The sequence below is a fragment of the Panthera tigris genome, chromosome C1 (genome assembly GCF_018350195.1).
Source record: "Panthera tigris isolate Pti1 chromosome C1, P.tigris_Pti1_mat1.1, whole genome shotgun sequence".
In the NCBI taxonomy this organism is placed as follows: Eukaryota; Metazoa; Chordata; class Mammalia; order Carnivora; family Felidae; genus Panthera; species Panthera tigris.
The window spans coordinates 43271824-43284448 of NC_056667.1; the positions used below are offsets into that span (position 1 = coordinate 43271824).

The window sequence follows — 12625 nt, forward strand, 5'->3', positions numbered from 1 at the left end:
TCATCCTCTTATTTTCAACCTATTTGTGACTTTATACTTAAGGTACGTCTCTTGCAGACAGCATATACATGGGTCTTGTACTTTTATCCAGTCTGACAATTTCTGCCATTTAATTAAAATGGCTAGCCCATTGGCATTTAATGTAATTATTGCTATGGTTGGATTTAAGTCTACCATCTTGCTCTTCATTTTCTATTTGCCCTCCCATCTATTTTTTTCTTGTTCTATTTCTCCTTTCTTATCTACTTTTGACTGAATAAAAAACCCTAAAATTCCATTTAATTTTCTATTGGTTTTATATCTCTTTTTTTGGTGTGTGGCTATTCTCATTTTGGTGTGTGACCTCACGATAGTCAATTTACATTGAACTCCACTCGTGTGCCATTATTTTCATGTGTTTTACATTCACATACATAACATTTACTACTATATGTATATAATAAATCCCACAGTACAATGTGTCTTTCTCCCCATTATGTGGTTAGTTGAATTTGTAAAAAAAATTAAAAGAAAAAGGATAGTTTTTTACATCCACCCAAATATTTACAATTTCCAATGTACCTAATTTCTTCCTCAGATTTGAATTTCCATTTAGTATTACAACACTTCAACATGCAGAACTTCCTTTAGCATTTCCTGTGATGCAGGGCTAGTTGTGATGAATAAAATGTTTCTATTTCACCCTGAATTTTGAAGGATATATTAGCTAGATACAGAATTCTGAGTTGACAGGGGTTTTCTGTTGTTTCTTTTTTCAGCATTTAAGATTTTGTTCCATTGTCACCTGTGTTCCACTGTTTGTGATGCAAAGTCAGCTGCCACTGGTACTATTGTTCCCTTGTAGTTAATATATTTTTTCCTGCAGCTATTTAAAAAATATTTTTCTTGGGGCGCCTGGGTGGCTCAGTCGGTTAAGCGTTCGACTTCGGCTCAGGTCGTGATCTCGCGGTCCGTGAGTTCGAGCCCCGCGTCAGGCTCTGTGCTGACAGCTCAGAGCCTGGAGCCTGTTTCAGATTCTGTGTCTCCCTCTCTCTGACCCTCCCCCATTCATGCTCTGTCTCTCTCTGTCTCAAAAATAAATAAACGTTAAAAAAAAAATTTTTTTTAATATTTTTCTTACTTTTCAGCAGACTGCAGTATGGTCTTTTTGTAATTACCTTGCTTGGGGCTTGCTGAGTTTCTTGGATTTGTCACTTGGCATTTTTTAATAAGATTGGAGAAAATCCAGCTTAAAAGTAGAAAAAACTTGAATATCCATCAGCCTGGTGAGTGGATAAATAAAATGTGCTATATCCATATAATGGAATATTATTTGGCAATAAAAATAAATGAAGCACTGATATGTGCTATAACATGGATGAAACTTCAAAACATGTAAGTGAGGGGCACGTGGGTGGCTCAGTCGGTTAAGCATCCGACTTCGGCTCAGGTCATAATTTCTTATGAGTTTGAGCCCCATGTTCTGAACTGTGAGTGCAGAGCCTGGAGCCTGCTTTGGAATCTGTGACTCCCTCTCTGCCCCTCCCCGCTCGTGCTCTGTCTCTCTCAAAAAGTAAATAAACGTTAAAAAAATTTTTTTAAGAAAAAAAAGAAAACATGTAAGTGAAAGAAGCTAGTCACAAAAGACCATATGTATGATTCCATTTACATTAAATCTCTGAAAGGCAAATCTATAGAGATATAACATAAAGTAGATTATTGAGAGCCTAGGGCTGATGGGGATAGGGGGAATATAAGATGACTGCAATGGGTTGCAATGGAGAGTAATGAAATGCTCTAAAATTGATTATGGAGATAGGTGTATAACTGTGAATATGCTGGAAGCCAATAAATTGTACCTTTTATTTTATTTATTTATTTATTTATTTTGAGAGAGGAAAAGAGAGAAAGAGCATATGGGGAAGGGGCAGAGAGAAAGGGAAAGAAATGTTAAACAGGCTCCATACCCAGCACAGTCCATGAATTTGAGCCCCGCATTGGGCTCTATACCAACAGCTCAGAGCCTAGAGCCTACTTTAGATTCTGTGTCTCCCTCTCTCTCTCTGCCCCTCCCCCACTTGTACTCTCAAAAATAAAATTAAAACATAAAGAAAATTTATTATTTTTTTAATAATTTTTTAAAATTTAATGTTTATTTATTTTGAGAGACAGAGAGATAGTACAAGCAGGGGAGAAGCAGACAGAAAGGGAGACACAGAATCTGAAGCAGGCTCCAGGCTCTGAGCTGTCAACACAGAGCCTGACGCAGGGCTAGAACTCACGAGCCGTAAGATCATGACCTGAGCCGAAGTCGGATGCTCAACCGACTGAGCCACGCAGGCACCCCCCTCCAAATTAAAAAAAAAACAAAAACATAGGCAGTAATCTCTTGACATCAGCATTTTTATAGATATATTCCCTTTGGCAAGAGAAACAAAAGCAAAATTAGACTATTAGGACTAAACCAAATAAAAAACTTTTGTACAACAAAGGAAACCATCAACAAAACAAAAAGAGAACACACTCAATGGGAGAATATATTTGCAAATGATATATCCAATAAGGGGTTAATATCCAAAATATATAAAGAATTCATACAATTTAACACTAAAAAAACCCAAATAATCCAATTAAAAATAGGCAGAAGACATGAACAGATATTTCTACAAAGAAGATATCCAGATGGCCAACAGACCCTCAAAAGATGCTCAACATCACTCATCATCAGGGAAATGCAAATCAAAACCACAATGAGATACCACCTCACACCTGTCAGAATGGTTGAAATCAACAACACAAGAAGCAAGAGGTGTTGGCAAGGATGTGGACAAAAAGGAACCCTTGTGCACTGTTGGTGGGAATTAAAACCAGTGCCATCATGGTGGAAAACAGTATGGAGGTTGCTCAAAAAACTAAAGATAGAATCACCATAAGATCCAGTAATTCCACTACTGGGTATTTACCCAGAGAAAATGAAAACACTAATTCAAGAAGACAAAAGCACCACTCTGTTCATTGCAGCATTATTTATTAATAGCCAGGATATGGAAGCAACTCAAGTATCCATCCATAGATGAATGGATAAAGAAGATATGGTACATATATACAATGCAATATTAGTCAGCCATAAAAAAGAATGAAATCTTGTCATCTGCAACACATGGGTGGAGCTAGAGAGTATAATGCTAAGTGAAATAAGTCAGAGAAAGACAAATACCATATGATTTTACTAATATGTGAATTAAAAAACAAACAAACAAATAAGAAAAGAAACGAACAAAAAAACCAGACTAATATACAGAGAACAAACCGGTAGTTAGTTGCCAGAGGGGAAGTGGATTAGGGGATGGGTTAAAATAGGTGAAGGGGATTAAGGGCAGTGAGTAATGTACAGAATTGTTAAATCACTCTATTTTACACCTGAAATTAATATAGCATATGATTAATATGTTAATCATACTGAAATTTTTTAAATAAATAAATAAATAGATAGATTTTTAAATGGCACATGACTGAATTCTCATAGTTAGGTAAAACGAAGTCATAAAAATGGTAGTTTTCTTTTAAATAAGGCTTTATAGCTAACAACTGTTTAACATCTATTATCTCAAGTGATTTTTTTCACAACTCTGAGGTAGTCAGTGTAGGTAGTGTTATCTCCATTTTGCAGATCAGAGAAGTGAGGCTCAAAGATACACTTTTAGTCCAAGTTAACACATATAATTCATTCCACCAGGAATTTTAAAGTTGGGTTTTTTTGTGTTTTTTTTTTTTTTTTTTTTTTTTTTTGAGAGAGAGAGAGTGTGCATGCACGCAAGTTGGGGAGGGGCAGAGAGACAGAGATAAAGAATCCCAAGCTCTGTGCTGTCAGCACAGAGGGGCTCTATCTCATGACCTGTGAGATCATGACCTGAGCTAAGATCAAGAGTTGGATGCTTAACTGACTGAGCCACCCAGGCACCCCCACCAGGGTTTTAATTGTAAATCTAGTATTCTTCTATATTATGCTGAAAGGACTAATTCTCTGTCTCCCTTTTCTCTTCACTCATTTTTTCTAGTGCAGAACTTCCTTTCTCCTTTTTCATTGATATATTAAATATCAGAGAGCAAAAATAGAGTCAAAGGCAAGTAGAAATATAATCACTTTCTTTAACTCTGATTCCTGAGGAAATTGAGAGTTGGGAGAACTACCTAATGGGGGCAAATTTATGGCATTGTTTTCCCCAAATAATTCTATTACTTCCTTTTAGACAAACCAACCCATGAGCAGAGAATAATTTTTAATATCTACTGTATAAAGTCTAATTGTATTTATTGGAAATGCATATGCATTAAAAGTCTCTGATGTGTTCTGCTTAGTTGTCAGGTCCAGTAACTACTTTTATTCCATATAGTTTTCTGTACTAAGGGTTTTGTCTAATTAAGTATGATGTCCTTAATCATTCATTAATATGGACTGATCTTCGGAAAGATCTCTATTTCTGAAAACAACTTAAGGTGAATCTTTTTATGTCTGTGTATCCTCACAGCAGTCCCCACATTAATTTCTCTACTCCAAGGCAGAGTGGGATAAATAACTATTACCTGAACTTTAGGAAGTAAAAGACGAAGGATTAAGAGGCACAGGCAAAAAACAGATATTGAGTTTCGGATTCAAACCTAAAGTTTGACTTATGATAGTATGGTACAAAGAACCCCAAACTAGGAGTTAAAAGACATGAGTGTTAATCTTGATTCCACCACTTGGTTATCTGTGTAATTCTGAATAAGTCATCTTTACCTCTGATTATCCTTTTCCTCATCTTTACAATGGACTGAAAATACATTTGTAAAATATCTTGCCTCTTATTTCCCAAGCTTATGGTGAGGGTCAAATGACATAACATCTATGAAACTATAAAGCCCTATGCAAATATAAAGTAATACATGCATGTGTGTGTGTGTGTGTGTGTGTGTGTGTGTGTGTCCTCAGCTACTTTCCAATATAATTTGAGTTTGATATTTGATGGTCAAATTCAAGCTACTCAACAATTATTTTAAGTAAGTCACAGTATTTGAGTAAGTCATAGTCTCTAACTTGTAGGAATTCATAGTTAAGAGAGGACACAAACATTAAAAATAAATAATCATATAATAAAGGAATAAGGTAATAGAGGTATATACTAAATTCTTTTACAGACCAACACAAAGGTAAATTAATCTTACGTGAGGGCAAAGGGACAGATGTCAGACAGGAGATAACAACTAGGCTTAAAGGAAGAGCTTGAGTTGCTAGAATTTTATCTAGATACATGGGGTTCACAATAAAACACACACAAAAAAACCACAAGATCTGCGTTATAACTGGCTCTGCCTTCAATAATTAAAACTAGTACTTGATCTCTTTAGACTTCTCTTACCACAAGTCTAAAATAAAATGTTTACCTAAGATAAATTCCTAAGTCTTTCCAGCTCTAAAATTATATGATTCTATGAGTCAAACTCTGGCCATTGTACAGATATCAAGAAAGAGAATTCAAGAAAGTAATAAAATGGTCACAACGATTAAAAAAGGACATTTCCCACTAACTACTTTTTCTTGGAATTCAAAAGCCTGAGAATGATATTTATCTCTACCTAGAATAAGCTCTAACACAGTGAAGAGAGGAAATTGGAATGATAAGAAGCTGAGAACCAAACAATGCATGTGGATAGCAGGAAGTTAAGCATTCAGTTTAGCAAAGATGTTGCTTAGACCACTAAGGACATAGGCAGTAGATGAGAAGTTACAATGTTTTTATTCCTATATACTAAAAAAAAACTTGGAATAAAATCATAACCAGATATTAAAATGTACTCTTCCATAAAATGAGGTAGTTGTTTGTTTGAAGTTTTGCCTTGTTAAACAGCTTCAGAAAAAACTATTTGTATAAAAGGTCTGTTTAAGAATTATAAAGAAAGGATCAGAAACCTAAATATACACAACTGAATTGGTTTCAGGAATGGTACCAAAGGTGAACATTGTCAAGTAATATACTTCACCAAACATTTATTAAACTATGTTTAAAAGTTCTGGTTGTTGCAAAGCATAGTCCCAGTACTCAAGGGGTTCATTGACCTACTATCAAGACTTTAAGGAAGAAAAAATAGTAACTCTTACCCATCAATCATACTTTCAGGAGGGTGTTTTTCATCACTTGATGTAGCTAAAATCACTTCCGCCCCCTCAGAGCTCAAACACAGGTCATTTTTTCTCATCTTAAAGTGTTTAATCTGCAAATAAAACAATAATAAAAACAGTAAATTCTTGATTCTCTGAACTTGATCTGAGAAAAGGAAGACAAAGAAAGCCTGTTGCCTAGCACACAGCTTAACAACCAAGCTATTCAACAAGTGAAAGGGACTCTAACATTTATTTACATAAGTAAACTTCTAACCTCTCCCAGCAGTAATCTGTAAGAAAATGATTATTTCTACTACTCTAACTCCACAAAACAAGACTCTGACTACTCTGACATCATTTCTCTGATTCTAAAATTAAAAGTCCTCAATAATGATATAGAACCAATTAACAAGCTAAAGTGGCATGAATTAATGGGTAACTTTTTAAATATTTTATTCTCAAATTAGTTAACATACAGTGTGGTCTTGGCTTCAGGAGTAGAATCCAGTGATTCATACTTATATGTAACACCCAATCTCATCCCAACAAGTGCCCTCCTTAATGCCGATCACCCATTTTCCCCATCCCCATCAACCCTCAGTTTGTTGTCTGTATTAAGGGTTTCTTCTGGTTTGCCCCCCTCTCTGTTTTTATCTTATTTTTCCTACCCTTCCCTTATGATCATCTGTCAAGTTTCTCAAATTCCACATGAGTGAAATCATGTGATACCTGTCTTTCTTCAACTGACTTATTTTACTCAGCATAATACCCTCCAGTTCTATCCATGTTGTTGCAAATGCCAAGATTTCATTCTTTTTCACTGAATTACTGAGTAAATTTAAAAAATTGTTTATATTGTTATATTTCTGAAATTTCTTTTTTTAATTTTTTAAGTTTATTTATTTATTTTGAGATAGAGACAGAGAGAGTGAGTGGGGGAGGGGCAGAGACAGAGAGAGAGAGACAGAGAGAGAATCCCAAGCAGGCTCCGCACTGTCAGTTAAGCATCCAACTTCGGCTCAGGACATGAGTGTGCGGTTTGTGAGTTCCAGCCTCGCATCAGGCTCTGTGCTGACAGCTCAGAGCCTGGAGCCTGCTTCAGATTCTGTGTCTCCCCCTCTTTCGGACCCCCCCCCCATGTTCATACTCTGTCTCTCAATAATAAATAAAAATGTTAAAAACATTTTTTTAAAAAAATCTGGAACATAAAAGCAGATTTTTTGTGACTGTTTACCCATACATTTATCAACTGAAAATAGCAAACTACATTATTCACAACTTGAAAGGTATCTTACCATCATTATTTTTTTGATGCAGAATATAAAATAAGGGAGAAGACAAGCTTTTGCTTATTTTTAAATTCTACATCAGTCACTTGGGTCACGGGTTTCAAGACATTTCTATTGTATGGTAATATTTTAAGTTTAATAAAAGTATCCTGAAAAGATATCATTGAGCTCTACTATGGATCCTGGTAGATAAGACAGAAGATGAGAAAAGATTCCATCAGATCTCACTCACCTTCCTCCTTGATCTGGTCGTGACAGGGCACAAACCAATATGTAGATGCAAAGTGACTACGAAGCTGAATCTATAAAGAATTAAAAGACAAAGAGTGTTTGGAAAAAGGAGAAAAGCTTCCAATACCCTTCATACTCCGGCCTCAGTCTGATTTTTTTAAAAAGTGAAACTGTTTCAAATAAATAATCAACAAATTACAGAGAATATCACATATGTTAAATAACTATGTACCCGCTGTCCAGATTTAATAAATATTAACATTTTTGCCCATTTCTTTCCTTGCCCAAAGGTAACAGCTATTGTCAAGTTGATAAATATGCCTCCTTACTATGTTTTTATACTTTTACCATATATGTATCCATAAATGACATGCACTGTTCTTTTAAAACTTAAATGCTCTCTCTCTCTCTCTCTATATATATATATATCCTTAGGCTATCCGCTTTTTTCATTCAAGTTTTTAATCGTGCTGATATATATATAAATCTACTTTATTCACTTCAACTGCTGTCAGGTCTTTCTCTATTTCTCTAATGATGAATATTTGGGTAAGTTTCCAATTTTTTGCTATTATACACAAATTTGAAATGAGTATCTTTGTGTATGTATCCTTAGCACATGTGGGAGAAAGTCTTTATGATAAAAGTCTCTTTACAAAAGTAAAATGGCAGAAACTTAGAATCAGCATATCTTCAAGTCAATAATTGATCAACTAGATGTCTAAATTTTAACAATTTACACTACCATCAACAATATGAGAGTTTCTGCTTCCTCATATTCTCACCAATTTGGTATTGTTAGATATTTTGGCTTTAGCCAATCTCATCGGTGTGAAATGATATCTCAATAAGGTTATAATTCATATTTGTATAATTATTAGTGAGGTTGAATACTGTTTCATATGATCATGAGCCATTCAGACCTCCTTCTGTTATTTGCTCTTCCTCATCCTTTGTTCACTTTTCTATTGTGTTGCTTTTTAAAACTTTTGTCGTCCTTTGCTCTTCGATTTATGGGGATTTTTAAAATAAAATATTCTGGATACAAATCCTTTGTTATATTTGTTGCAAATATCTTCTACTCTGCAGCTTGATTTTTCTTTTTAACTTTGTGTGTGTGTGTGTAAGAGTTTTCCCACCCCCACTTTTTATTGCTTAACTATAACATATAAACAGAAGAGAACACAAATCAGAAGTATGTAGAGCAATAAATTTTCACAAAGTTAACACACCCAGGTAACCAACACCCAGGTAAAGAAGTAGAATATTATCAGCACTTCAGAAGCCCTCTGCATGCCCCCTCCCAGTCACTACCCTTCCCACCTTTCCAAGGTTAAGTATGGTCCTTATTTCTTACATTAATTTTGACTGAGATTCATATACATAGACTCATACAGTTTGTACTCATTTGTATCCGGCTTCTTTCATCATTGTTTTTGACACTTACCCATATCACTGTGTCATAGACTTGAAGTGCAACTAAGTAAAGATGCAATCCAGCCCCAACCCAGCTCAACCTCTAATAAAATCAAAGAAATCGTCCCCCAAGTGGAGCTTCACAGGAAGTTTGGTATGAACTGAAAAGCAAAGAAAGATTTCTGTGACCTTGGGTACTTAGATCCCAAAGCCCTGATGGAGGGGACTGATCTGAATTCAGAGGTAAACTGAATATCTGAAATTAGAGGTAAACTGAACTATTTATTTTTATTTTTTTAAGTTTATTTCTTTATTTTGAGAGAGACAGAGACAGTGTAAGCAAGGGAGCAGAGAGAGAGAGGGAGGGAGAGAGAGAGACAGAGAGAGAGAATCCTAAGCAGGCTCTACACTGTCAGCACAGAGCCCGATGTGGGGCCTGAACTCATGAAATTGTGAGATCATGATCTGAGCCGAAACCGAGAGTCAGACGTTTAACCAACTGAGCTACCGAGGCACCCCTGTAAACTGAAACTATTTAAATAAAACTACAACTCAGTCCAATCCTGAGGTGGACTAAAGTGATCTGCCCCTTATCCTGGCTGCTGGGCAAAGAAAATTGTCTCTCTGGGAAAAAGCATTATCTACTTCAGGGTCTACTGTTCTTTTAAACACAACATCCAATATACAAAATCACTTCAGCGGATCTATAGATGACCCAAGTGCTGGAATTACCTAAGATAGCTATTATAAATCTGTTAGATAATTTAGTGAAAAGATGCACAAGGGAATTTTAGCAGAGAAATGGAAACTAAAGAAAAACAAAATGAAAATTCCAGAACTGAAAAGCATAGTATCTCAAATAAAGAATTCATTAGATAGGCTTAGCAACAGATTGGATCCAACATAATAATGGGTCAGTGAACTTAAAGACAGGTCAACAGAAATGATCCAAAATGAAATACAGAGAAAAAATGAAATACAATAGAGCATCAAATACTTGTGAGACATTATCAAACTATTCTGAAATACATGTAATTGGAGTCCCAGAAGGAGAGGAAAAACAATACTATAGAAGAAAAATCTGAGGAGATGTGGCTGAAAATTTTCCAAAATCTATGAAAGGCATAAACCGAAGATCCAAGAAGCTCTTGAATCCTAAGTTGGATAAACACAACAAAGAAAACCCCACCTAGAGGCATCTTTATTGCTGAAAATTAAAGAAAAGATAAAAAATTAGTAGCAGCTAAAGCAAAAAAAAAAAAAAAAAAACCAAAAAAAACCCAACATTACATTTGGAAGAACAAGAATAAAAACTGACTTCTCATCAGAAACAATAGAGACCAAATGACAATGAAATGACATCTTTAAAGTGCTAACAGAAAAAATATAGAATTCTATATCCACCAAAAACACCATTCAAAAGTGAAGGCAAAATAAAGGCATTTTTAGGCAAACAAAAGCTGAAAGAATTTGTTATCAGTAGACCCACACTACAAAAAATATTAAAGGAAGTGCTGTGGGCCAAAGGGAAAGGATTTCAGGTTGAATCCTGGATGAGTGGGAAGGAAGAGCATTGGAAATAGTACATATATGACTAACTTAAAAGACTATTTAAAATTTTTCTTTACCGGGCTAGTATCCAAAATCTATAAAGAACTCCCCAAACTCCACACCCGAAAAACAAATAACCCAGTGAAGAAATGGGCAGAAAACATGAATAGACACTTCTCTAAAGAAGACATCCAGATGGCCAACAGGCACATGGAAAGATGCTCAACATCACTCCTCATCAGGGAAAAACAAATCAAAACCACACTGAGATATCACCTCACGCCAGTCAGAGTGGCTAAAATGAACAAATCAGACTACAGATGCTGGAGAGGATGTGGAAAAACGGGAACCCTCTTGCACTGTTGGTGGGAATGCAAACTGGTGCAGCCACTCTGGAAAACAGTGTGGAGGTGCCTCAAAAAATTAAAAATAGACCTACCCTATGACCCAGCAATAGCACTGCTAGGAATTTACCCAAGGGATACAGGAATGCTGATACATAGGGGCACTTGTACCCCAATGTTTATAGCAGCAATTTCAACAATAGCCAAATTATGGAAAGAGCCTAAATGTCCATCAACTGATGAATGGATAAAGAAATTGTGGTTTATATACACAATGGAATACTACACGGCAATGACCAAGAGTGAAATATGGCCTTTTGTAGCAACGTGGATGGAACTGGAGAGTGTTATGCTAAGTAAAATAAGTCATACAGAGAAAGACAGATACCATATGTTTTCACTCTTATGTGGATCCTGAGAAACTTAACAGAAGACCAGGGGGGAGGAGGAGGAAAAAAAAAGTTAGAGAGGGAGAGAGCCAAACCATAAGAGACTCTTAAAAAGTGAGAATAAACTGAGGGTTGATGGGGGGTTGGAGGCAGGGGAGGGTGGGTGATGGGCATTGAGGAGGGCACCTTTTGGGATGAGCACTGGGTGTTGTATGGAAGCCCATTTGACAATAAATTTCATATTAAAAATAAATAAATAAAAATTAAAAAAATAAAAAAATATAAAATTTTTCTTTACAAAACTATTGACAATTTAAAAAATAGCAATGAATGATAGGGATTGAACAGGTAGAAATAACAAATACAATAATAATACAAAAGGCAAAAGAAGGATAAATGAGACTATTCTTCATAGAGTCCTTGTCAGGTTCTTGAACATTAAGTGATATAATATTGATTCAAAGTAGATTAGGATGTTAAAGATGAATGTTGTAATCCTAGGATTAGAATTAATTCACCACTAAAAGTCACAAAACAAAAAATTATAGGAAGAAGGCCAATAGAAAAGAAAAAAAATGGATTTCATAAAAATACCTGTTTAATCTGAAAGAAAGCCAACAAGGAGAAGAATCAATAAATAAAAAATAAATGGCAAGAAGATAGTTTTAAACATAAATACACTGATTATTCCATTAAATGTTAATAAACTAAACACTACATTATCAGACTGAATTTTAAAAACCCCAATAGATGGGGTGCCTGGGTGGCTCAGTCGGTTGAGGGTCTGACTTCGGCTCAGGTCATGATCTCACGGTTTGTGAGTTCAAGCCCTGTATTGGGATTGCTGCTGTCAGTGCAGAGCCCGCTTCGGATACTCTGTCTCCACCCCCCTCTCAAAAATAAACATTAAAAAAAACCCAGCAGATACGCTTTTCAGGAGATGCTCTAAATATAAGGATAGAGGGAAAGTAAAAGGATAGAATAACAAGTCTTGATATCTGATAAAGTAAATTCTTCTACTTAATTTTCAAAACTGGTTTGGGTCTATGCTTTGTACCTTAATTACAAGAAAGATTTTTTTAAGCTACAGAAAAATATTTTTTGAGATGTTGACTGTAATTCAATTCCATTTATAGATTAATTTGGAGAGAATATCATGTTTATGATAATGAGTCTTCAAATCCATGGATCCAGCATCTCTCTTCATTTAAGACTCCTTAAGTCCTGAAATTGTTCTCTACTTTTCCCTAAACATATCTTCACCTCTTCTGTTAGGTTTATTCT

General features: G+C 35.3%; 1 protein-coding gene across 8 annotated transcripts in view; it reads right to left on the bottom strand.

The window, feature by feature from the left end:
* HSPB11 (heat shock protein family B (small) member 11) overlaps positions 1–12625 on the bottom strand; it is a 43512-nt gene that overhangs the window by 26132 nt on the left and 4755 nt on the right. For 7 of the 8 annotated variants that reach the window (XR_006221447.1, XR_006221448.1, XM_015535308.2 and 4 more), the window contains 2 exons: positions 7643–7712; positions 6119–6231 (listed from right to left, as the gene is read on the bottom strand). Coding sequence is in view for 6 of the 8 variants with exons in the window: in XM_015535307.2 (XP_015390793.2) it covers positions 6119–6231; positions 7643–7712 (183 nt within the window). In the remaining 2 variants the exon portion in view is untranslated. Of the gene's footprint in view, positions 1–6118; positions 6232–7642; positions 7713–9088; positions 9219–12625 lie in introns of all 8 variants that reach the window. The other variant, XM_042997253.1, reaches the window with a different exon arrangement.